The sequence below is a fragment of the Bufo bufo genome, chromosome 3 (assembly GCF_905171765.1).
Source record: "Bufo bufo chromosome 3, aBufBuf1.1, whole genome shotgun sequence".
Classification (NCBI taxonomy): domain Eukaryota; kingdom Metazoa; phylum Chordata; class Amphibia; order Anura; family Bufonidae; genus Bufo; species Bufo bufo.
Window position 1 is genome coordinate 237,356,049 of NC_053391.1, and position 25,717 is coordinate 237,381,765.

At 41.9% G+C, this 25,717-nt stretch overlaps 1 protein-coding gene across 2 annotated transcripts in view; it reads right to left on the reverse strand.

The window, feature by feature from the left end:
• Positions 1 to 25,717, reverse strand: part of PLXNA2 (plexin A2) — a 301,825-nt gene that overhangs the window by 13,399 nt on the left and 262,709 nt on the right. For both annotated transcript variants that reach the window (XM_040424057.1, XM_040424056.1), the window contains 10 exons: positions 23,776 to 23,869; positions 22,935 to 23,174; positions 21,119 to 21,262; positions 17,738 to 17,972; positions 15,062 to 15,204; positions 13,016 to 13,284; positions 4,520 to 4,586; positions 3,295 to 3,441; positions 2,345 to 2,504; positions 595 to 698 (listed from right to left, as the gene is read on the reverse strand). In XM_040424057.1, coding sequence (XP_040279991.1) covers positions 595 to 698; positions 2,345 to 2,504; positions 3,295 to 3,441; positions 4,520 to 4,586; positions 13,016 to 13,284; positions 15,062 to 15,204; positions 17,738 to 17,972; positions 21,119 to 21,262; positions 22,935 to 23,174; positions 23,776 to 23,869 — 1,603 coding nt within the window. The remainder of the gene's footprint in view (positions 1 to 594; positions 699 to 2,344; positions 2,505 to 3,294; positions 3,442 to 4,519; positions 4,587 to 13,015; positions 13,285 to 15,061; positions 15,205 to 17,737; positions 17,973 to 21,118; positions 21,263 to 22,934; positions 23,175 to 23,775; positions 23,870 to 25,717) is intronic.

The following is a 25,717-nucleotide window of genomic DNA, read 5'->3' on the forward strand; positions in this document are numbered from 1 at the left end:
TATTTTAGACGGGAAAAAATGTCCTGCATGGAGAACTTTTTCTCCTGTCAAATATAACATGACAAAAATGGATGCAAATGAGCACATCGGAGGCTCAAAATAAAGGATCCTTCTTTTTAAATTTTTTTGTTCTTCTGATTGATCAGAAGAAGAGAAAACAAAGCGGTGATGTGAATGGGGCCTAACCTGTTTACCTGGAAAGTAACTACATTATAACAAAGTGTGTCACTAAGCTACTAATCTTAGAAGAGATGAGGGATACCTTAGAGAGAACTCACGTATTTAAATTAGGATACTTTATATTACAGCTAGCAATTAAATTACCATTAATTTATACGATGGTGCAGTATGGATAATTAGAATATTTAATGAATCCATTTTAAAGAGCATGACATTGCTGATAGACTCTTTTACACTTAATCTAATCATTCCTTACATCAGTGGTCTTCAACCCATGGCTGTCCAGCAGTGGTGAAACTGCCCTGACAGGATGCTGGGAGCTTTCAACACAGCTAGAGGGTTTTCAAACCATTGTTCTACTACTCTGTTTTCTGGACCATCATAGAAATCATAATTCATAAGTGGATAAGGTACCTGGTAGTGCATGAGCGTGTTGAGCCGTTTCCAGTCTCCTTCAATCTTAGTTGTGATGTCTTCATCTTGTAGAACCACCCTTGCTATGCGTCCTTGTCTCCACTCTGCTCATGGGTCACACAAAACACAATTTATAACATGGGCTAAATTAGTTTCTTTTCATTTTAGAATTATGATTTTACAAAGGGAGATATAAGATTTTACTTGCGACATCAAGAGCTATATGGCGACTTGTGGCCATATGACATGTGTTGGCAATGTCACGCTGTTAAAACCGTAATTAATGAAAAGGGACGTAGTGGCGCTGATATTCAACAGGTTTGGATGTCTGTCAAATGTCCTGTCATGGTTACTTGTGGTATGAAATGTGTCCACGTTCATTATCATTAGTGTGACACTGCTATCATATGTCAAGTGAACACAAGTCTGTGTGTAGCCCAAGCCTTAGAATTCTAAATTCAGGTTTCTGGAGGCAGTTTTGGAAGCCAAAACCAGGAGTGAACGTCACTATGTATGCTGCCTGGTCCATAATAAATACCTGCTGCTTGAACTGGACGAGTGCTGAGGACCTTTCTACATTCGGTTCTATGAGGATCCAAAGCCAGGATCCATTACCACGTGCACCACCTCACCTTGGACTTTAACCAGGTACCCAGTTACCAGGAGCTTATATGTTCACCCTATCTAGGGTGTGGAGTGCTGCTTGCTTCCAGTTAGGCCTCCTGCACACGACCGTATGGTCTTCCGGTCCGTTTTAAACTGATCTGTTTTTCAGTTTCAGTAGTATTTCCGTTCCGCTTTGCCGTTCCGTTTTTCCGTTTGGTTTCAGTTTGTGATCCATTTTTTGCGGATTTCAAACGGAAACGGAAGTATTCAATAATGGTTAAACAGTAAGTACATGAAAAAATTGGGCTGGGAATAAAATTTTCAATAGATAGTTCCACAAAAACGGAACAGATACGGAAGACATACGGATGCATTCCGTATGCAATCCGTATTTTTTTTTGCGGAACCATTGACTTAAATGGAGCCATAGAACGTGATTTGCGGGCAATAATAGGACATGTTCTATCTTTGAACGGAATGGAAATACGGAAACAGAATGCATACGGAGTACCTTCCGTTGTTTTTGCGGAACCTTTGAAATGAATGGTTACGCATACGGACCGCAAACGGAATTCACAAAAACGGAACGGAAACGGAAAAAAAAACGTTCGTGTGCAGGAGGCCTTAAAACAAGAGAAGTCATATCTGTCCTTTATACTTTCTCTGTGACTCACTCCTGCTTTTGGCCTCCAAAACTGCATCAGGAAACTTGACTGTGTGGCCGTACCATAAATGTACTGTATGATATTAATCAGAAGACTTCCACATACAACAATTTACTACAATTTATCCTGGAGATCCTGTGCATGCATCGGCTTGTATATGATGAAAGGCAGACTAGTCCTGCTAGTCATCTGAGCTATTAAAGATAAGGCTATTTAATATAAAAACAGCTGGGCTCCAGTCTTGGCTATGCAGGGATTAATGCACCTTTAATATAGACAAGGTACCACTTCAAAGAAATGAAACATACTGAAATTTCAAATGGATTCAGAAATGAACATATTTCCCCAATTCTTTATCTCATGAAAATATGAATCTTGAAATGAAAGACCGTGACCGTCAATAGAGCACAAACAACATAAAAAAAGCGAAAATATGTTCATTCAAGATGTCCTTGCTTTGTAGCGTGATTACCACATACCTAAGTCCATGTCCACAGCTCTCGGCCTCTGAGAATAGGGCACATTTTTATATACTGCATCCAAGATCTTCTCCTTCACCTGAGTGATAGTGTCACAGTTTAAGGCCTTCACCGGTATCTCAGGACTATTTTCATTGTCAGGGTTTACACAGTTCAGGATCTGTAACGAAACATTCGTGAAATTATGAAAAATGGCTAAACCATGAGCACACTGCTGGAGTCTAGGTGACTATGTTTAACAAAAAAAGAACAGCAGGAAAAAATACTTGTGTGTCCAGCATTCATAATTCCCACTGACTTTCATCTAAAATCTGGAGCTCCCAATTTTTAGCAAAAATCTTATTTGCAAACAGCACCACAAATAAAAAGTGCTGATGTGTGAATCCACCCTATGGCCTCCATCACACATAGCTTTGGTAATAAAAAAAAAACATCGCCTAAAGATAGACCTAACTTGATCAGCTTTTTGCTGGTTTTTTTAAAGATATTTTTGAGGTGTTTTTGCCCATTTGTAATACAGTTTTTTTTTTTTTAGCATTTTTAAGGGAAAGTGTGTACCCCACTGTGATATCACTTCCACTGTAGAGCTGTATGAGATAAGCATTGGTACAAAAAACACAATTGCTCATGAGTTATTTTGAAACTGAAAAAAAAAATAAAAAATATGTGGAGGTCTATGGAAGAAAATGCCAGGCAATGAGGGAAAAGAAATGCCAAACTGCAATGTGGAAAAAAGTCAAAAACCTAAAAAATTAACCTCAAGTGTGCCTAGGACAAGAAGAAAAAAGGCAGGTGAACCTACTGGTCTGAAGCTGTTATTAGCACTATGTTCAGCATGTTCTACATTGTAGAAGCAAAGGTAAGAATTGGTGGAATTCTCCACAGAGGGCAGCAGTGCACTGTTTTGCAGAAGGAAACTGCCCCCCCTTGTGGACACTTATTATACTTACCAGTGTTTTGTACTCAATCTGCTGCCGAATCAGTTTATCTTCACTCAATGAATAGCGGGCCTCTCCTGTGATTGAATCTATAGGTCCTTTCTCCATCTGCTGCTTAATGGCACAATGTAACATGAAGAGGGGCTCCCCGGCACATTCCTTAAAAAACAACCATAAACCTACATATCATATATATGTTACACATAAGACTAACCATAAGTCACATAGGCATGAGACCCAGTCACACTTTCAGGATGTGATGAGGATTAAGGGCACTTTCACACTAGCGTTATTCTTTTCCGGCATTTAGTTCCGTCCTAGGGGCTCAAATCCGGAAAAGAACTGATCAGTTTTATCCCCATGCATTCTGAATAGAGAGTAATCCGTTCAGGATGCATCAGGATGTCTTCAGTTCAGTCTTTTTGACTTTTCAGGAGGGAGATAATACCGCACCATGCTGCGGTTTTATCTCCATCCAAAATTCCGGAACATTCTGCATGCTCAGACCGCAAAAAATGTGAAAAAAAATAAATGCCGGATCCGTTTTTTTCCGGATGACACCGAAACGGATCCGGCATTTCAATGCATTTGTCATACGGATCAGGATCCTGATCCGTCTGACAAATGCCATCCAGTTTGCATACGTTTTGACAGATCTGGAAGGCAGTTCCGGCGCCGGAACTGCCTGCCGGAATCCTCAGCCGCAAGTGTGAAAGTACCCTTAGCTGTAGTTGGCTAACATTCTGGATCGAATGAAAATGAGTGGTGTAATGTATACCCCATTCACATGCCTGTCTGAATTACAATGGGGCTAATCCCTGTGTGGAACCTCCAGCACATGTGCGGTTTTACTGAGTTTTTTGGCAATGACTTTGGAGCATTTCCACCTCAAAATCAGCTCCAAAAACCGCCTGTAAACAGTCTCCCATGTCAATGGGAAGCAGCACTTGTTTTTTCTTTACACGTGGAAAAAAGAAAGCTGCATGCTGTATCATGGAGTGAAATCCTCGCTGGAAAGCATACAAAAACGGCTGTATACGTGTCTGCACATTTTTTGTAAACCTTTTGGAGCCGATCCTTGTAAAAAAACACGAGATGAAAATGCAGTTTTGTACTGAAGAATGCGGAAGATTTTGTGGCAGAATATTCCACAACCTAAAATCAGTTTCATTCATTTGAATGGGTTATAAGCACATGGATTTCTGCACGTCTCGGATATATATGTTGAATATGTTACCTTAAGGAATTTGTGTAGAAGAAAGGCAAACCAGTTAGTGAGCATCTTCTCTGCCACTGACTCAGTCCTAAGGAGAAAAAGAGAATGCAGGTTTACAATGCGCCGTCATAGCATACACATATCTAGCGCTTACATAATTCATGGGGTCATTTACAAACAGATATACGCCACTTTTTAGCGTATATATGGTGCAGATTGCGGAGCAAAGGTTATTTGCGCTGCAATCTGCGACTTTTACCTGCTCATACCAGGTCTAAAATAGGAGGCATGGTGTAGGTGGGCTGGAAGACATGTCTCATTTAGGAGGCCGACACCTCCACATAAATTTCGGTGCAGCCACCACCAGCTAAAGGGGTATTAAGACCGGCGTCTAAAACATCGGTTTTAATAAATAACCCCATTGTTTTTATGTTGTTTTTGTCACCTTTGAAAGGGAAGGCGGCGCTGGGCACCAGACGGAGATGGCTGCAGCCGGGCACCCTGTATGAAGCGACGTCCCCTTGGACACCTTAGGTAGGTGAATGAAAGGTTATAAAAACCTGTTTTATATGCTAATAGAGCCACAGGCACATTTAATAAGGTCAGTTTCGGATTCAGGGTATTAGTAGGGACCTGGCCATATGTTTAGGTTATAGGCCTCAAATCTCATGACAGAATCCCTTTAAGTCATGTCTTTCCACATACAATTAAATGTTGTACTTTTCCCATTGGCCACTAGATGTCGATAGGAGTGTACCACTTCAGGGTGCTAAAGATCTTGCTTTACAGCCTGTGTATGACAACACAAGTGTGTGGTACTACCTGGGCTCAGCTAAGCAGATTTCACATCCACAGTAGCCCAAACAACATTGTAGACGGCCAGAGACAGGGAAGGGCTGGTGATGTCCTTCAGCCATGCACTCTTTTGCTACATTGCTCTCATTAGCACAAGGGTTGACTCTGATGTTGTTTTGTCAAGTAGAGAGGTTTTGTGTGGCCAGTTGCCCTGCCAAGTAGCGCATACATAGTCTGTGGTGATCCTCATGCACAAGTCCATATATATTTTGCAGTCAGAGAAACACAGGTAACATCCGCGTTACATCCGGCTTTTTTTTTAGACCCAGTTACTTCAATGGGTCTGTGGTTCACATTTTGTGGCTATACGACATGTTCTATCATTTTGTGTGACGGACATACATATGCTATGGACCTTGGACCCATTGAAATCAATGGTTCTGCAAAAAAAAAAAGTATAAATGTTATATTACACAGACGTGTGTGGTCTGGCAGGCTGTGCCAGTAGAGAACAGTCTCTAGGAGTTCCCTGGATCCAACAGTGCCAGATACTACAACCTTCCCTCTGGACTCTATTGACTATAATAGGGTCCGGCAGAGATCCGGCCGCTACCTGGTAAATATGCTGAGAATCGGCAGCAGCAGTTTTTGTCCGGCCGATTCCTTGCTTTGTCTGCCGGCCAGAACACCCATATGCAGGTGTGAAAGAAGCCGTGCCCTTCATGATGAGCCACCTGTAAGACAGCCTACAACAAGGCAACCAGATCCATTACATCAATAGACAAGTGGACCCTGCAAGAAGACCAGATTTGTGTATGTTCTTTCTATCAATAATCTAGCATGCATGAGATTCATACATCATGCATCTTCCCCTCCTAAGATGATCACCATTCTGTCTAAATGAATGGAACTGGATGAGGCTCCCCCAGTGCCAGGAAGGTGGCTCACAATGCGTACAATAAGTGGGCTTTGTCCGTCTTCTCATGTTGTTAATCCTGTGCAAGCCGTTCACACTTCATGTTAAGCTTCACAAAAGGAAGAACAAATCTGCCTTTCAAAAAGCGGCTGTAATTTTTTTGTTCCTGAGCTGCGTGATTTTCAAAACCCCAGAGATTATTCCAACAAATCTCTCCTTTTTTATACTCTCCCCGGCACAGCAGCCGTAATTATTACATTTCTTTTCTCGTCTTAACGAAAAAGGAACGCGCCCCACAGAGCGTTCAGCCACTGAATTAGGAGAAGAGGGGCAGAATTGAATACTGTGGTCGCTGCATTTTAACTCTTTTGACCGTGAATGGTTACAGGTGATAGAAATTAATATTAGACTTGTGCTTTACATACAAGGCCTCAAATGCAATCCTGGAAATGCGGCAGAAAAGTTGTCGGCTGGGTGAGGAAAAACCGGGAGGTGTGGGGAAATGAAATTTTTATGTAGAAATGTAAGTAAATAAGCTCAGGAATAGCTCTAGAAGACAGCTCATGATTCAGATATAATAGTTCAGTACTGGAAAGGCGATTCTGCCTCTGTTCAACAATATGGTATCATATTTTACAACGCGTTTCGGGGAAGCAGAAAAAGAACATATGTAAATAAAAGTACAATGTGGCCATTTATCCTCTAATAATGTTCAATTCTATGCGCCATCGTAAAGGTGCTGACCTGATGGTTACTGTGTCTGAATACAGCATGCTGTTCCACAGCACCTAATTTAAAAGGAAACCTGGTCACCTTAATTATAGGGATAATGACAATGTATCAAAACATAACAAATGATTCCTTGGAAGTGGCATTTCGCTTTTCGTCACTTGCCTTGCCTGTATAACCCTGCACTGCTTATTCCCCCTGATCACGCACACCATCGTCAGCAGCCCCTCACCCTCTGTCTTTTCTGAGTCCTCTAAGGACTTCACCCCACCACCTTATTCAAGAAAACTGTCTGCCTCCATATCCCGTCACCAAACAAATTTCATTTTGAAACAACCAAGCATGTAATTAAATTGCCGGAATACGACTCTGGATTTTTATTCTCTCTCTCCCTTCGCTGTGTATTCTCCCTCAGGCCATGGCTGATCTTTCCTGCTCCACATTAATATTTACCGTTTCCCAAAAATAATGGATGTGTCCTTGCCGCAAGGCCTCAGGGGCGGCACTGTTTGAGTCTCCAAATTGATGCACTGCAAACCCTTATGGACAGAACAGGGTTAATCTATTTCTTTATGTCCCCCACAACCTGATACCCTGGTGCTGAAAACGTCAATGGAAGCATTTCTTATTAAAGGCAGAGAGGATAGTGATGATTTGCTTAGGACATGGGCGTAACTAAAGTAGCATAAAATAAGCCTCAGGGATACCGTAGCTGCAAACATTGACTAACCTGGTGCCACTGTCCTCCATGCATCGCATTCATAAATGGTTTTATACGCCCAATTACTGGATTTTTCTTACATTCTACTGTCACTCTGGAAGACAATTGCTTCATTGAGTACCGCTGGCACTGAACAGGTTAAAGAGAGACAGGCAGAACTCATGACGGGTTAATATTCTTCGTTCTAGGCCTATTTTTAGTCTTCTCAGTAAGAGTGATGAACTAATATTAAGAGCTGGCAGTGGAAGCAGACGCCCCCCCTCCTTCCTCCTCTCTCCCACAATACCCAGGGGAAATTAACAAGGATTCCATTATTGTGTCTTGTGGGACAATTTCTGTGTTAACGGACACGCGAGAATCTACGGCAATTTCCTGTGCTCAAAACCACACTTGTTGTATCTGGAACTGAAACCCGTGCCTAAGGGCAGATCTTTACACAACTGTGGGGCAAAGGTGGCCAAATTAAAAATGGCCACCATGTATGATAACATTAACCAAAACCTGTGTACCATAAACAAGACCAAAAGTAATGTTCTCATAGACAGACAACCTATCGCTTTCCAGGTGCTGTGGTCTACAACTCTCAGGGTGATAATATACACTAGACGTATACACAGCTCACACACCCCCTACAGAATATGGAATCAGTAACCAGCAGGTCTTAAAAGTAGCTACAACTGAGGACTTTACATGTTTAAATGGGATTACAGTGTCCAAGAACATAAATCAGTGAAACATCTGAAGACCACCACTTTGAGAAGACCACCTTCTTATTCAGACCAGATTGCTTGTGCCAGATTTTCAGTTCCACCATATGTTATGCATACTGCCCATCTTCTTTGAGAGGACCATTCCCCTAGAAGACCACTTTTCAATGCAATTTTTGGTGGTCCTCTCAAATAAGTTTTACTGCCTAGACACATACAAAGTAAAGAACCTATAGAGATGAGATTGGGGATAATCCAAAGGTTAATTTGAAGCTCATCATTGGAACTACAAGTGTTAGCTGCACTCCATGTTATCCACTCATTAAACAGAGAAACATGACTTGGTTTGGACCAGACAACAAAGCATTGCTGCATTCACCTAAACCATGGCATAAAGTCATAATCTTGCATTGCAAACTGTACCACTGCATGGCGTGTATTCACATCATCTCCAGTTTATCTCACGTAAGCTGTCTTCTTCTACAACCATCTCCCAACAGGGAACCAACAGCAATATATGACCAAATCACTACATCCTAGGGGCTAATAAGAACACAGAGATATTTGCACACAGAGACCTTATATCATGAATGTATAGGAAATTATATTGTCAAGTTCCATTAGGTATTAAGCCTAAATCTATAAACCCCCTTTTGCTTTATAAAGCAGATATCTGTGCACATGGGGAAGCCATGATAACGGTAAGGATATGCTCTGATAAAGAGGCGGTGGGCAGCTATCACTGGATGTACAGTAGCTTCTCTACAGCTTTGTGAAATAACATTGAAATGATGGTTACACATTAACGCTCCATAAGTCAAATCTAGCTCTTCTACGTCTGAATGTACAACCTGGGATTAACACACGAGATGCTGAAAGCACGACATAGACTCTCTGCTCGTGCCCTGCTCTCTCTTTAAACTGCATCCATATTCTCACTGGTAATACTGACCTGGTAATCATGAATATACCTTGGTACATGTATAACACCACCACTGAACCCAAAACCATGATATACACAGAACAGAAAAGACATCAGGAGCATTTATAAAGTCTTTACTATTTACTATTGCGGTGTAAAAAAAGTAGCAAATTCCGGCACATGCCATAATTTGAGACTTTTTGAGCTTTTGAAGACTTTTCCAAAGCCAGAGCGGGCGGAGCTTTGTGCGGCCTGCCGGATTTACTATAAATGATGCCAGAAACTAGTATAAGTTATAGCTGAAGTCTACGCCAGCCCTGAGTTTCTGGCGCAAGGAGCACCAGAGATGGAACTAATTTATTAAGAGGCATCTGCCTCTTAAAGGGGCTGTCTAGGCTTTTACTATTAATGACCTATCCTCAGGATAGGTCATCAATATCAGATCAGCGGGGGTCTGACACCCAGCACCCCCGTCGATCAGCTGTATGAGGAGATGGTGCGCATGTGCCATCTCTCTTATCTTCCTGTCCGCTGCTGCTGTCTATGGTCACCTGCTCACCGCGCGCCATCTCCTCATACAGCTGATCGGCGGGGGTGCTGGGTTTCGGATACCCGCCGATCTGATATTGATGACCTATCCTAAGGATAGGTCATCAATAGTAAAGGCCCGGACAACCCCTTTAATAAATTTTGCGCATCTCACTTTGGCGCACAGGGATCAAGACTGGCATATGGGAATGCCAGTCTTGATAAATGCCCCCCAATGCGTCCATGATACCACCAGGTACAATTAATAAGTAGGCAGCAATGCAGTGGGTATAATAAGTCCAAACTGAGGGGATAAAAAGATGAATGTTAGCAAGAGACCTCATATTGTCCCTACAACTCTCCCTGTCAACTATGTTAGGCAAAACAGAGCACCTGCCCCAAAAACGGTGCCCATATAGACCTTTGTTTTAGTCATCTAGGATTGATTGTTGGAGATGCCAATCAGAGCAAATGCCATGTTCACCAACATGTGGGTGCACTAGGCGGCTCCATTGTAATGCACCAAGTGATGGATTTTTGTGATATACTGTGATACTTGATATGGTATTTGCTTTCACGTTTATACATAATGATTCCCTCATGAACTGTTCATGTCTTTCATGGAAACACTTTGGGGCATTAGTGTAGGGAATAAGTTACAGGGAACCTGTCACCATGAAAATCCAGTCCAATCTGCAGAAGTATATATGCAGTATACAGCTTTATGGGAACATATTCTGTACATCCCTGCATTTTCTATGCTTAGAAGTCCAGAGGGTAGTCCTACTCAGTGATTAACATCTCTGCATGACAAAGCATACGGAGATAGCTGTCAGTCAGTAAGTAGGACCGCCCATTGGACTCCTAAGCATGGAAATCTTTCCACACACACTATATACTCAGCTCCTCCTGCTCTGTAAAATGCTGTCTGCAGATTGTACTGCATTTTTAAGGTGGCAGGTTCCCTTTAAGGATGCAATAGACTTAGCTTCCCATACAAGCTAATGGAGGGAGCTTGCTGTTTTCCAGAATCTTTACATTTATCAAAGCAGGCAATGTATATGAACAAGGAGTGAGAGCTCTGTACTGGAGAAGCAAAGCTCCAGTCCCTCTTAACAGTTTATAATGAATCCTTATGATGTCATATATGGGGGGCACAGTTTACAGGGGCACCAGCCAGGCCCAGAAACAGAATATGGAGGGCTGTTAACAAAAACGAGCAATGACAGAGTAACCAAACAACATTGCAGAGTGGCCCTTTACCGCTGCAGCCGCTTGCAGAGCTGCTTCATCGTGTGTGGCTGGCTTTTGTATGCGGGTCTATAGCTGCTGCTTATGCTAATCTGTTAAGTGTGCCTCTTCGGCCACTTGAAATGATGGGAGGTATGACGCTGGAAATGCATAATCAGCAGGCAAGCAGGAGTCGCTCCGAAAGCCATGTTATCTGCACATCACTGTCAAAAGCTGGAGCGATGCCAAGAGGTTATCGTTGGCACTTTAATTGTAAAAATGTAAATTAGAACATGAAAGCGGCACAATAAGTATTACCGTGTGAGGAGGAAGCTTTTGTCAAGATTGCATTCTTGCTGTGAAGCATTCGGATGCTTATAAAGTCAATTTAAGACACAAATAACCTACCTGTTCAGACTGGGGCAGTGTCAGTAAGATGTAAACAACTAGAGCGTAAGCATCTTGACCCACTTATCCAAGGTAATAATGCCTAACAACTGCTTAGGTTACAACTGCTATTTTCCTGCCAGTTAATGGCTTAGGTGCGTTACAATAGTAAGCAGCCTGCGGTCATGACCTCTGAGATGTTAACACTGCTTGCGGATCTTCAGCTGACTCAAGCTATCAGCACATACTTGACGGAGCTGTCTCTGCACTACCTGACCAAGGGCACACCAAGTATGATCAAGAGGAAGGCACTGATAATTACAACATATTCTGACCCCTGTCTACTGTATATACAGTACTGTTTTATAATTTGTCCTTACACTTGTAGAAAAGTCAGGCTGAAGCTGACACTACGTTGCAAACAGGCTGATTTATACTATGAAAATGTTTTCAGTACATAAGTGATAATACCTGTACACAAGTCAAATACATTGATCAGGCAAAAATTCAAGTGAATGTGACCTGAGCTGCAGTATGCCAGCATGGCCACTACACAGTGGATGGAGCCTTTTGCATTCAGCTCCATTCACTGTTATGTTTCTGCAAGCAGCTTTTCAGTGGGGGGTCATCAATACCTAAATGGTTGAAAACACTTTGAAAATGGTTCTTCAGGAATTAAGAAAATGAAAATACGTAAATATTACTTTAATATAAATATATTCCCAAATACCTTTAATTGATTATAATGGCTTATTTTATCTGGGGAGCAATCATCAGGAAAAATAAAATGGCCGCCATCCTATAAGTACACACAAAACCTATCCTAATCACAAAGCAGGACAAGTTACTTCTGAACACTGAGCTAAAGAGCAGCTTCATCCTCCTCTCTGCTCTGCTTGTCAAGGATTATGATCATGAATACAGCTGAAAAGATCTTCAGCTGAATCTCAGTAGGAATAGAGTTCATGAGGAGACATGAAGTACAGAGAGGACGGACAGGACAGACTGTGGTAATGGAGACTGCACACAAGTGCTGCTGCTCATTAGCCACATCCTTACCTCCTCTCTGTACTTCATGTCTCCTCATGAACTCCATTTTTTACAGAGATTTAGCTGAAGATCTTATCAGATGTATTCAGGATCATAATCCCAGACAAGCAGAGCAGAGAGGAAGCTAAGGCAGTTCTTTAGCTCAGTGTTGTGAAATAACTTGTCCTGCTCTGTGATTAGGACAGGTTTTGTGTGTACTAATAGGACGGGGGACATTTTATTTCCCCTGATGATTGGTCCCTACACAAAACGAGACATTTTAACTAATGAAATGTATTTGGGAATATATTTATAATAAAGTAATATTTACATATTTTCTGTAATTTTATATTCTTGATTCCTGGAGAACCCCCTTAAGCTATGCCTCTGTTTTCATAATAAGCACTCAATATTATTTAAAGGGCTGCAAAGGATGAACTAATGCCTCACCAGTCATGTACTGTATGATCACCTCTACCTATAAAAAAAAAAACATAGGAGGAAGCTCTTCTGACTTTTCTAGTATGATCGCTTACATGCTCCCAATCCTTACCTGCGCAATAGCAGCTTGGGGTGATTCTTGTTCTCTAGGTTCTTCTCAATCAGGTCTGAAAGCAGCTGTTTCAAGACATCTGTGGCATATTCCAGCTTCCCTTGTAGAGCCGTCATGATGAGCGAAGCCACGTTTCCCCTGTCACGCATGGAAAAACTACGCTGCATCTCCAGGGTGCGGATGAAAGTCAGTAGAAAAACCTTGTTGTTGATCAGCTGTGCAAAGAGCTTCAAGGCTTTCTCCACACTCTGCTGTCCATTGCCTTGAACCTAAAGGAATAGCAGTAAGATAGAAAAGACTTTTATGATTCTAGTTAACTACTTCCAAGCTGGAAACCAGAGGCAATCATCATAAAACCATAATTTATCTGGTGTACCTAGGCTGAAGCTCAAAAGAAGAATGATGACCTGTGGCTAGGCCTCTCAAAAATTCAAATGAAATAAAGAAATCACATAGTTGTGTAAATGGCAATATAAAATGAAAGTTATGTTTTCAAAGCAGATGTGGAATGATGCACTATAGCAGAAACAAAGCTGCCTTCAGCAATACTATATGTGCACCTTGCCGTGTGCAACTGAAGACAGCACCAGTCTTCTGCAATAAAAGTGCCATTTCCACCTCTGCTACATTTTATCCATGCTGCCACCACTCTCCCTTTCCCAAGTGAATATCTAGCCCCTCATATCTCTACCTCCCTTGAGACAGATTTAATATGAGGCCATTACCTTCCCTGGAATTCATTACCGGCATCCTTGCACCGACTCCTAGCTCGGCTGCAGTCCATCACAGTGGGTCAATGACCCATGGCTGTTCTGAGACAGAGAGTTAACAGAAAACAGCCTGCGCCAGTAGCCAGAAAGATTCTGTCTGAATTACACTACCTCCTATGTTTGTCAAGCTGCCTGGTAACTCAAGAAGTGTGTATACATTCCAATAATAAAGTAGATGGATGGTACACCTCACATAAAACTGCCATTATTAACATAGTGGTGTTACAGTGCAAATTAGTGTTAGACCGTTTTTCGGGTCCGCATCCGAGCCACAGTTTTTGCACTCTGTGTGCTGTCCGCATCCGTTGCTCCGTTCCGAGGCCCCGCAAAAAAATATAGCATGTCCTATTCTTGTCCGTTTTGCGGACAAAAATAGGCATGTCTACAATGGGCCGCCCGTTCCATTCCGCAAATTGCGGAAGGCACACGAACGGCTTACGTTTTCTGCGGATCCGAGGTTTGCGGACCGCAAAAAAGGAACGGTCGTGTGCATGAGGCCTTACTTGTATCCTACATATTATACCGTATGTCTGGAAATGTGATTAGCAAGCAACAAACACATACTACGAGCAACAGCCAACAATTCCTGATGTGACAAAAGTCAAAAAGCATTTCCAAGAAAAGTGTTCTCTGCAAATGATTCAATTTATAGAAACGATAACTTTTCTGGAAAGTTAGATCAGCTCACTGTCATACGGAGACGCCCCAGTCCGATAACTCAGATCTTGTAACAACAAACTGTAACTCAGTATGGCAATTAAATAGCTTAGGCTATTAAAGGGGTTGTCTGGGATTGTAATATTGATGGCCTATCCTTGGGATAGACAACCAATATCTGACTCTGCAGGTGTGACTCCTTGGATCTCTGCCAATCTCTGGCTGAGGGGGTCGTAGCGCTGTGGCCACTTCATACTATACCACGCACAGCGCCATACATTGTATAGCAGCTGTGCTTGCTGCGATGCAGCACAATCCCATTCACTTTTAAGGTTCACGGTGGTCCCTTTTAAGCCGATGCATGGTGGTGGTATTGGGATTTGGGCATTCAGATATTGATGAGCTATCCTCAGAATAGGTCATCAATATAATAATCCAGGACTACCCAAGATTTGTCTCCTAGGCATCCAACGTGTGTTAAAGTAGACTGACTTGCCCCTCTACCCAGTGAGGGATAGAAGCAGTAGGGGTTAAAAGAAAAGGTCTGACAGATAATAAACATGTGCAAAAATTGTGTTTGTCCCAATGGTTAAAAATAAAGAAATATGGTGCTTGTAACCTCTAATTCTCGGAGCACTGGATGATCTTCTATTCCAGGAAACAGCACTCTCATGGCATAGGTCCGATAATCCAGGTAAGGGATACCTGAGCGATCCAGGTCACTAGTTAATTCATTTATATCAGTCTGTAACTCTGCAAAAGCTGAAAATAACAGAAAAGAAATACATAATGCATCAGGTCCACAGAGGCAGCATGGGATGCCCTAGAACAGAGAAGCTGCAGATCAAGAAATCAATTCAAACATGAGAACCTAGAATTACATTACTAGATTGACTTTGCTGCTACTAAAATATTATATGACTACCACCTCGATGAGCACTATAGTCACATTAAACTATGACCCAAATAATTACAAACACCAAGACCAGACTACACAAGGTTTGTTTGGGTTCCAATTTGTTCTGTAATACAGTCCGGCATGCGCCGCTACTTACAGTAATGGCACATGCGCAAGACTCCTACAGTCTCGCGATACTAGCGGCCATGTTCATTCGGCCACAGCAGGGCCAATACGGTATAACTTACAGAGATCAGGAACTCATAATATTTACTGTAAACAGAAAAAAGATTTGGATCTACCATCACTACAGTTTTTGGGAGGAGGTAGATTCTCCTGAAGGTGTTTTCAGCCATAATCAGAAGTGGATTTGAAAGGAATTGGAAATATAAAGGACTTATCCTGGAAACAGAAGGACTTATACTTCTCCTTCCTGCTGGATCCATTTCTGTCTCTGGCTGAGAAATCTGCAGTAAAAACTGCCTCAAATCCTCCTCCAAAAAACTCTGTGTGAACGTCCCCTAATTAGGGCTCATGCCCACGAACGTAAGGGCTCTGTGCCCGTGCTGGGGACCGCAATGCACGGGCACCGACCGTGGGGCAGCCGCATGCAGATCGCGGACCATTCACTTGAATGGGGTCCGCAATCCGCACCCTATGGTTCCGCACCGCAAAAAAGTACTGCATGCACTACTTTTTTGCGGTGCAGAGGCAGGTCCAGAAACACCACGGAAGCACTCCGTAGTGCTTCCGTGGGGATTCGATCCGTGCATCCGCACCGCATCTCCGGATTTGCAGACCCATTCGAGTGAATGGGTTCGCATCTGTGATGCGGAATGCACACGGCTGGTGACCCGTGTATTACAGAACCGCCGTATGCAGTCTGCAGCACGGGCACGGAACCCTCACGTTCGTGGGCAATAGCCCTTACTGTGTGAAAAACCAATAACTAAGGTAGACAGCAATAACTATGGAAAGCATGGTCAAAGCAGTTCATTAAACTACTAAGTCACCAGACAAAATACAGATGTAGCGCTCTTAAATGTGATACTTAACACGTTAAATAAACAGATGCAGCAAACTTTACATTGAAACTTAATGCAGCAAAAGTCATTGAAAAATTCAAATAAGCTGCAACTGTGCAGTGAAGACTGCAATAGAACTGACACTGTCTCTCAGTTATCAGCTAAACATGAGATCTAGGCCTTATTCACATGGTGTTTGGTCACTGATTTCCAAAAGCCAAAACTAGAATTAAAGCATACACAGAGAAATATATAATGGAAAGGTTTGCTCCTATGTTGTGTTTCAGACCCACTCCTGGTGTCAATCACTGATGGAAATCATTGACCAAATACTGACTAAACATAAAGTATGAGCTAGGCCTTAGGGCCCATTCACACGACTGTATTTTTATTTACGCATCTGTTCAGCATTTTTGACTCATTCACGTCTACGGGACCGCAAAATCCACGTTTAGCATACCGTATGTCCACAATAAAGATAGGACATGTCCTATACTTTTCCGCAAAATGCAGTCCGTGGCCCCATTGAAGTCTATGGTTCTGCAATAGTGCAGATTGCACACAGAATGTGTTCTGCACGCAATGCATATTTTGCGGATCCGTGTCCGCAACCTTTAATGCACTGTCATGTCACCTTTGAATCTTGTGTAACGGGTGAGGAAGTATGACAGAATAGACTTCAGACATTTGCGAGGAACAACGGATCGACATTTTGCGGAACGCAAACAACAGACAGTCGTGTGAATGGGCCCTGGGATTTTTATCAGAAACAGAAGTTGTGAAATGTCGAAATACATGGGTTATGTGAATACCCTTGTCAGTCCTCAGTCCAATATGTGTCGACCAGGGCTATTCTGCATGATCGTATAGTCCAGCTGCTCTATATTTTGTGGCCACACGTGACGCATTCTTGTACATTAAGAAAACATACTGAAATGTAATCCCACTGTGATTATGTCAGACTGCCATCTCTATCTAACCTTTGCCCACTCTGCACTCGTATAAGGTCACAGCTAGTTAAAGTCACAGACAGCAGATGGCGGCTATTTATCCACTTGTTCCGTGTCCGGTGAAATGTATACACATCTCAGACCAGGGATCAGCTGCTGAAACAAAACCCCTTTTACATGTCTGATTGTTGTTCAGCTCAACCGAACACATGCAAAAACAAAAGAAGACAAATTTAATACAGCGATCCGATCCGTAGGAACAAAATCAATACTACATTAAACGTTGGGACAAAAAAGTCTCTTTTCGTATTAAAGGAAACATCAACCTATGACCCTGGCTCGGAATCTGGTGATGGAATGAGCCACACAGCCCATGACGCTACTCATTTTATAAAAGTCTTCTTAATACTTTAATTACTCACCTTCTTTACATTCGAGAGCCACCCGGGATTCCAGGTTGTCCATCTGCATCTGCAACCTCTTCAAAGTGAGGTCATTCTCTCTGGATTTGCGTTTGTATGCAATGAGTACAATGATGACAATGATGAGAAGAAGGCTTCCACCGGCGGCTATGCTGACAATAGCAGGAAGTGTCAAGAGGCTATCAGAAATCACATTGACAGAGCCAGGTGAAAAAACCATTCCACCAACATGAACCTAGAAGAAGACAAAGAAAATTCTTGGAGTATACAATGATGACAAAAATGTCAGCATGTGAAGGAGTCTCCCAACTAAACAACAATGTCCAATACTAGATCTCCTATAACTGTGACCTACCCAATAGCTTTTTTTCATATGTCCACTTTGGGTCAAAAGGCAGGTAGGGTAAGCTTGAAAGTATTAAGCCTTAGGCTTGTTTTACATTTGTGGTAAGCAGATCCGGCAAACTGTTCCAGGTGGGAACAGCCAGCTGGATCCGTGAATCCTGGGCGCTACTGAGATACCAACTGTCCCCATTCACTATAATGGGGACCGGAGGAGAAACCCTCTGCAACTGGGTATATATGCCGAGGAGCAGCTGGGCATATACCGCTGAATGCAGCTGTTTTTGCCCAGCTGCTTCTCAGCATATTTGCCGGGTAGCGGGCAAATCTCAGCTGGTCTCCATATAGTGAATATCTCAGCAGCGCTTAGTATTCACGGATCTGGCCAGAACAGCCTGCCGGATCTGCTTACCGCAAAGCAGTCCTTCATGCAGGACTTTTACTCCCGTCAAGAATAACTGATCTCTGAAGGAAGTTACACAAAATGATCATAACTGATACAAAAAAAAAAAATGAAGGATCAGTTATTATTGTGCAAACTGATGCTAACTGAGCGTAACTTATGTTCCAAATAACTGATTCATTTTTTTCTTAATTTTTCTGTTCTTCTGACAGTTCAGAGGAACGGAAAGCTAAACGGTGATGTGAACTCCCCCTTAGGCTGGCTATATACAGTACAGACCAAAAGTTTGGACACACCTTCTCATTCAAAGAGTTTTCTTTATTTTCATGACTATGAAAATTGTAGATTTACACTGAAGGCATCAAAAACTATGAATTAACACATGTGGAATTATATACATAACAAACAAGTGTGAAACAACTGAAAATATGTCATATTCTAGGTTCTTAAAAGTAGCCACCTTTTGCTTTGATTACTGCTTTGCACTCTTGGCATTCTCTTGATGAGCTTCAAGAGGTAGTCCCCTGAAATGGTTTTCACTTCACAGGTGTGCCCTGTCAGGTTTAATAAGTGGGATTTCTTGCCTTATAAATGGGGTTGGGACCATCAGTGGCGTTGAGGAGAAGTCAGGTGGATACACAGCTGATAGTCCTACTGAATAGACTGTTAGAATTTGTATTATGGCAAGAAAAAAGCAGCTAAGTAAAGAAAAACGAGTGGCCATCATTACTTTAAGAAATGAAGGTCAGTCAGTCAGCCAAAAAATTGGGAAAACTTTGAAAGTAAGGGCTATTTGACCATGAAGGAGAGTGATGGGGTGCTGCGCCAGATGACCTGGCCTCCACAGTCACCGGACCTGAACCCAATCGAGATGGTTTGGGGTGAGCTGGACCGAAGAGTGAAGGCAAAAGGGCCAACAAGTGCTAAGCATCTGTGGGAACTCCTTCAAGACTGTTGGAAGACCATTTCAGGGGACTACCTCTTGAAGCTCATCAAGAGAATGCCAAGAGTGTGCAAAGCAGTAATCAAAGCAAAAGGTGGCTACTTTGAAGAACCTAGAATATGACATATTTTCAGTTGTTTCACACTTGTTTGTTATGTATATAATTCCACATGTGTTAATTCATAGTTTTGATGCCTTCATAGTCATGAAAATAAAGAAAACTCTTTGAATGAGAAGGTGTGTCCAAACTTTTGGTCTGTACTGTACATTAGATAGCTGTTGGATGAATACCCCTTGGACTGATAGCTATCCTTCCCACATGCATGTGCACTTGGTCAGGAATGGAGCTGTTGTGTTTGTTAAAATCCCATAGCCAGACCCAACATCTTCTATGGGGAATGAGTCGGGAGACCCTCATGCACATTAGATGGTCAGCCGGTCTAATTGAGGTCGGCAGGTCTGGCCAATACACATCTAATGTTGTTACACAGCACATTGTTTCCTGATGTTCAATACTCCTTATGTTTTATAATCCACTATCCTGTATACACTGTTCTTAGTAAAAAACTATACCAAGTGCTTTACCATCATACAAATAATCACCTAGCCCATAGATGAGTCAAGAAGCATGATCATAACAAGCACTTTCATAGGGTATATATATTTACCGTATATATTATGTCTAAAGGTCTATCTATCTCATATCTATCATATCTATCTATCTATCATATCTATCTCATATCTATCTATCTATCTATCTATCTATCTATCTATCTATCTATCTATCTATCTCATATCTATCATATCTATATCTCTCATATCTATCTATCTATATCTCTCATATCTATCTATCTATCTATCTATCTATCTATCTCTCTATCTATCTTTTTTTCTATCTATCTATCTAATATCTATCTATCTAAAACAATTACTGATAGGTGGATATTATTGTATAGGCTTTTTATAGGTTGGTTTTTGTACTCTCTACAAGTTCTGCAAAACTTGGGCAAAGAGCAGAAAAAAATGCATAAAACTTAAATGATGAACAAAGCTTTAGAGCTTTGTTAACATGGAACAAAACATGTCGATTTTAATCTCCATTTGTTAGTGTATGCTCTACTAGTTTTTTGCCATTTTTGGCAGCAGAAAAAGTTCTTTCTGCAGGACATCACTTTGTGCCAAAAATAATAGATGCATGATGGAATGAAGCTTTCCATTTTTAACACTGACTTTGTACTCAATGGATGATGAGGTAGAAACAGTTTCTGTTTCTATCCGTCATTTAAAGAGATTTATGAGACTTTTATACTAATGACTTATCCTCGGGATATCTGATCGTTGGGGGTCCAACACCCAGGATCCCTGCTGATCAGCTGTTTGAGAAGACACCGGTGATTCAGTAGAATCTACGACATGTGACGTCATGTTCATTGGTCACATGGCCTAGGCACAGCACAGCCCCATTCAAGTGAATAGAGCTGAGCCGTGACACCAAGCAGAGAGTCTATACAATGTACAGTACTGTGCTTGGTGAGCTGAGAAAACGCCGCAGTCAGCGCTGCTGCCATTCGGTTCCTCTGATGTAAGAAATCAACAGAGATGTGAATACGCCATTACTATCAAAATTCTGTGACTTTCGTAGAATTATGTGCTGAATTTGTCTAGAATAAAGCTCTTGAAGGAAGGAACTTACGGTCACTTTGTGCTGTCCAGTGAGATTGGGGGACTCACAAAGAAGCTGTGTCTCAGATACAGTCACTGCGCATGGAGTATCACCAATCAACACGGTGTAATTTAGCTTGACCCCTCCTGCAGCAGGAGGACTCAGGTTTTTCCCCTGTAGAGAATGGACAGGTCATGTTAAGTGAAGGAAAGGTAAGAAATACGCTAATACATACAGTCAGGTCCATAAATATTGGGACATTGACACAATTGTAACATTTTTGGCTCTATACACCACCATAATGGATTTGAAATGAAACAAACAAGATGTGCTTTAACTGCAGACTGTCAGCTTTAATTTGAAGGTATTTACATCCAAATCAGGTGAACGGTGTAGGAATTACTACAGTTTGCATATGTGCCTCCCACTTGTTAAGGGACCAAAAGTAATAGGACAATTGGCTTCTCAGCTGTTCCATGGCCAGGTGTGTGTTATTCCCTCATTATCCCAATTACAATGAGCAGATAAAAGGTCCAGAGTTCATTTCAAGTGTGCTATTTGCATTTGAAATCTGTTGCTGTCAACTCTCAAGATGAGATCCAAAGAGCTGTCACTATCAGTGAAGCAAGCCATCATTAGGCTGAAAAAACAAAACAAACCCATCAGAGAGATAGCAAAAACATTAGGCGTGGCCAAAACAACTGTTTGGAACATTCTTAAAAAGAAGGAATGCACCGGTGAGCTCAGCAATACCAAAAGACCTGGAAGACCACGGAAAACAACTGTGGTGGATGACCGAAGAATTCTTTCCCTGGTAAAGAAAACACCCTTCAAAACAGTTGGCCAGATCAAGAACACTCTCCAGGAGGTAGGTGTATGTGTGTCAAAGTCAACAATCAAGAGAAGACTTCACCAGAGCGAATACAGAGGGTTCACCACAAGATGTAAACCATTGGTGAGCCTCAAAAACAGGAAGGCCAGATTAGAGTTTGCCAAACGACATCTAAAAAAGCCTTCACAGTTCTGGAACAACATCCTATGGACAGATGAGACCAAGATCAACTTGTACCAGAGTGATGGCAAGAGAAGAGTATGGAGAAGGAAAGGAACTGCTCATGATCCTAAGCATACCACCTCATCAGTGAAGCATGGTGGTGGTAGTGTCATGGCGTGGGCATGTATGGCTGCCAATGGAACTGGTTCTCTTGTATTTTTTAATGATGTGACTGCTGACCAAAGCAGAAGCAATATTATCTGCTCATATTCAGCCAAATGCTTCAGAACTCATTGGACGGCGCTTCACAGTGCAGATGGACAATGACCCAAAGCATACTGCAAAAGCAACCAAAGAGTTTTTTAAGGGAAAGAAGTGGAATGTTATGCAATGGCCAAGTCAATCACCTGACCTGAATCCGATTGCGCATGCATTTCACTTGCTGAAGAGAAAACTGAAGGGAAAATGCCCCAAGAACAAGCAGGAACTGAAGACAGTTTCAGTAGAGGCCTGGCAGAGCATCACCAGGGATGAAACCCAGCTTCTGGTGATGTCTATGCGTTCCAGACTTCAGGCTGTAATTGACTGCAAAGGATTTGCAACCAAGTATTAAAAAGTGAAAATTCACCTGATTTAGATGTAAATACCCTCAAATTAAAGCTGACAGTCTGCAGTTATAGTACATCTTGTTCGTTTCATTTCAAATCCATTGTGGTGGTGTATAGAGCCAAAAATGTTAGAATTGTGTTGATGTCCCAATATTTATGGACCTGATTGTATGTTGAGCCAGGTTAATGATTCTGTAGGCTCTGCTAATATTACATCCTTTCTGTACCTGTGCTGGCCTCATACCTTCAGTATTATAGGAGATCCAGGCTTCTGCTCAAGGATGCCTGTGGTGCTGAGGAGTTCGAAAGTTGGGTTTGGGTAATAGATGAACTTGGTGTTATTGAAGATGAGTAGTGACTGTACGTTATTGAAGATAAAGCCAAACTCATCTGGTCTCTCCACAGCATCCAGCCCCGGGCGATACTCTGGTGTAAGAGCAGGGGCCCAGCATGTCATATATGTAGCATTTACATTCTTACATACCTGTCCAGATAAAGAAACCAATGATAAGTCTTTAAAGGTGCACAGAAATTACAGAATGGAAAAATACATAGTTACCTTAAATAATATTACAATTATCTAACTTAGTAAATAAAAAGTAAATGTTGCTAGAAAAAAAATATTGTTAGATGTTGTTGCAGACACACGTAAAGCTCCTGGAGCATGCTAACCGAAGCCTAAAATGGCACTTAAATGGTTCAAAAATAAATGAAATGCCATATCTATAATCTTAACAAATGCTGACTGTAGTTTGAAAATGATTCACAAAAATTGGTTGCAAATGATTGAAAAAAAAAAACAATGATCTGCAACAATTTGTACTGATGAAATTCCTTTTCTGTCAGTACTGCTCATGGGCACTAGGTGGTGCTGTGTTCCCTACAGAAGGATGAAGGCAGTGACCTAACAGGAGTGACCTTGTCAGAGAACAATAAACATGATCAAAGATGTCCCGTTTTCTTTACAAATTATTTTCTTTTCAGTCGTTTTCCGATCATATTTTTTGATGTTTTCATGTTATTCTAGCGAGCGGAAACATAAGTCTTTTGCAATAAAAAAGAACTGTTGCCTGCCAGTGACATACATTCACAGATTCTTTGCCGTTAAACTTCACACGAATTCTCGGTTCCTGTATGATGTCAAGGTTGGTACCAGTGACTGTTAGGGAAGTGTGACCACTGTGGATGAGAAGAAATAAAGCAGTGGATTATTTCAGTTTACCTGACAAAACACAAAGTATCACCCGGTCCCGGACACATTGTAGTACCTTCTTGAATATCTCATACTCATGATTCATTATTCTGAAGGACCCCAAAGCTACCCATACATGTTAGATAACCACTGTCGATGAGAAGCTTCAATTTACATTGCATGTGACTGGAGTTGTGGAAACCCCATTCACATGAATGCAATGCAGATTGTCAGATTTGGTACAGAATCTGAAATCCACATCAGATCTGACACATGTGAACACATCTTAAAGGGGTTATCCCATGACTAATGTAAAAAATGAAAATCAGACATCATATAGAACACGACAACCTCTTTCTCACAAAGCTAGAACCAGCCCTGTACCTCACATGGATCCAGAGATCTCCCCATTCATTGCTCTGCTAGATTTATATCAAGCTGGCAGCTCAGGGGGAGGGTCTTTTCTGCTGCAGCTAAGGGGGCGTGTCTCAGCTCTCCCTATCACAGCTTAGGAGGCAGTTGCAGGATCAAACTGAGCATGTGCGGCCATCTCAGCGAGCAGGACAAAGAATAAGAAAAAATAAATAAACAGCAGGTGGCGCTATACAGATACATTTTATTAAATAACTCTGTGGCTATACAAAAAATTTCATTACATGCAATTACAAAAGTATTCAGATCCAGGAGCTGGCTTGAAAATGGTAGAATATTTTTAGTGGGACAACCCCTTAAATAGTTTTTTTTTCTCTCCATACTTGTAGAGTGGGAAGGTTTTCCTAGTGTGAAAACTTCTGTGCTCTGAGCCAACAGGTGTTCCAATATGCTAACCCCCCATCATGATGTTCACTTACCCATCTGCATCCCCCTCCTCCAAGTTGCCTAGACAGTTTTATGGTGGGAAGCCTTTGTAATTTCTATGATGAGATATCTATGCCTGCCTGCTTTCTCTGAATCAAGACAAGTACAGTGGTTGAAAACATGGTGCCACCATTTAGATGGTAGAAAAATATTGTAAACTGGGATTCAATAAAACGTAACCTTTACTAGGTCATTTAAAATAATATGTCACACTGGGTGAGAGACGACATAGACAACACTTACAACATTAAATTCCTCCAATGCATCAGTTCATCTATTTTCAAGGTAGAAATGAATTGAAAGAAAAAAGGGTGGATCTCACCTCGTCTGGGCGGGGTCCACCTGTGGAGGGCGGTCCTGGCGATGGTATAGCCTTAGACCTGTGTGACCAGGTGCTGGTGTGATGCTTGGCACAGTATTAACCCCTACAAGACCCTATTATGGCTTTCCTACCTACCTAGGGGAAAAGGGGCTCAGTTATAGCCTGCCTACCACAATGGAGCACCCGCCCCGACAGGGGCGACCCCACACCGAGCCTTTCCCTCAGTATGGGTCTCAAGTTCTATCAAGCCCTAACTACAACGCCCTAAATGCCATGTTTCTGTCACTTCCGGACATCATCAGGGGACTTCACATGTATATTCCAGGGCAATGGAGATCAAGGTGATTTAAGCCTCGTATCCGTGGACAAAATGATAAGTAGCTCTTGTCCTCACTGATGCAGGGGAAGTGTCCCTTGTCAGTCCATGGCTCACCCAAATCACTGTTATTTGTGGTGAGCCATGGACTGACAAGGGACACTTCCCCTGCATCAGTGAGGACAAGAGCTACTTATCATTTTGTCCATGGATACGAGGCTAAAATCACCTTGATCTCCATTGCCCTGGAATATACATGTGAAGTCCCCTGATGATGTCCGGAAGTGACAGAAACATGGCATTTAGGGCGTTGTAGTTAGGGCTTGATAGAACTTGAGA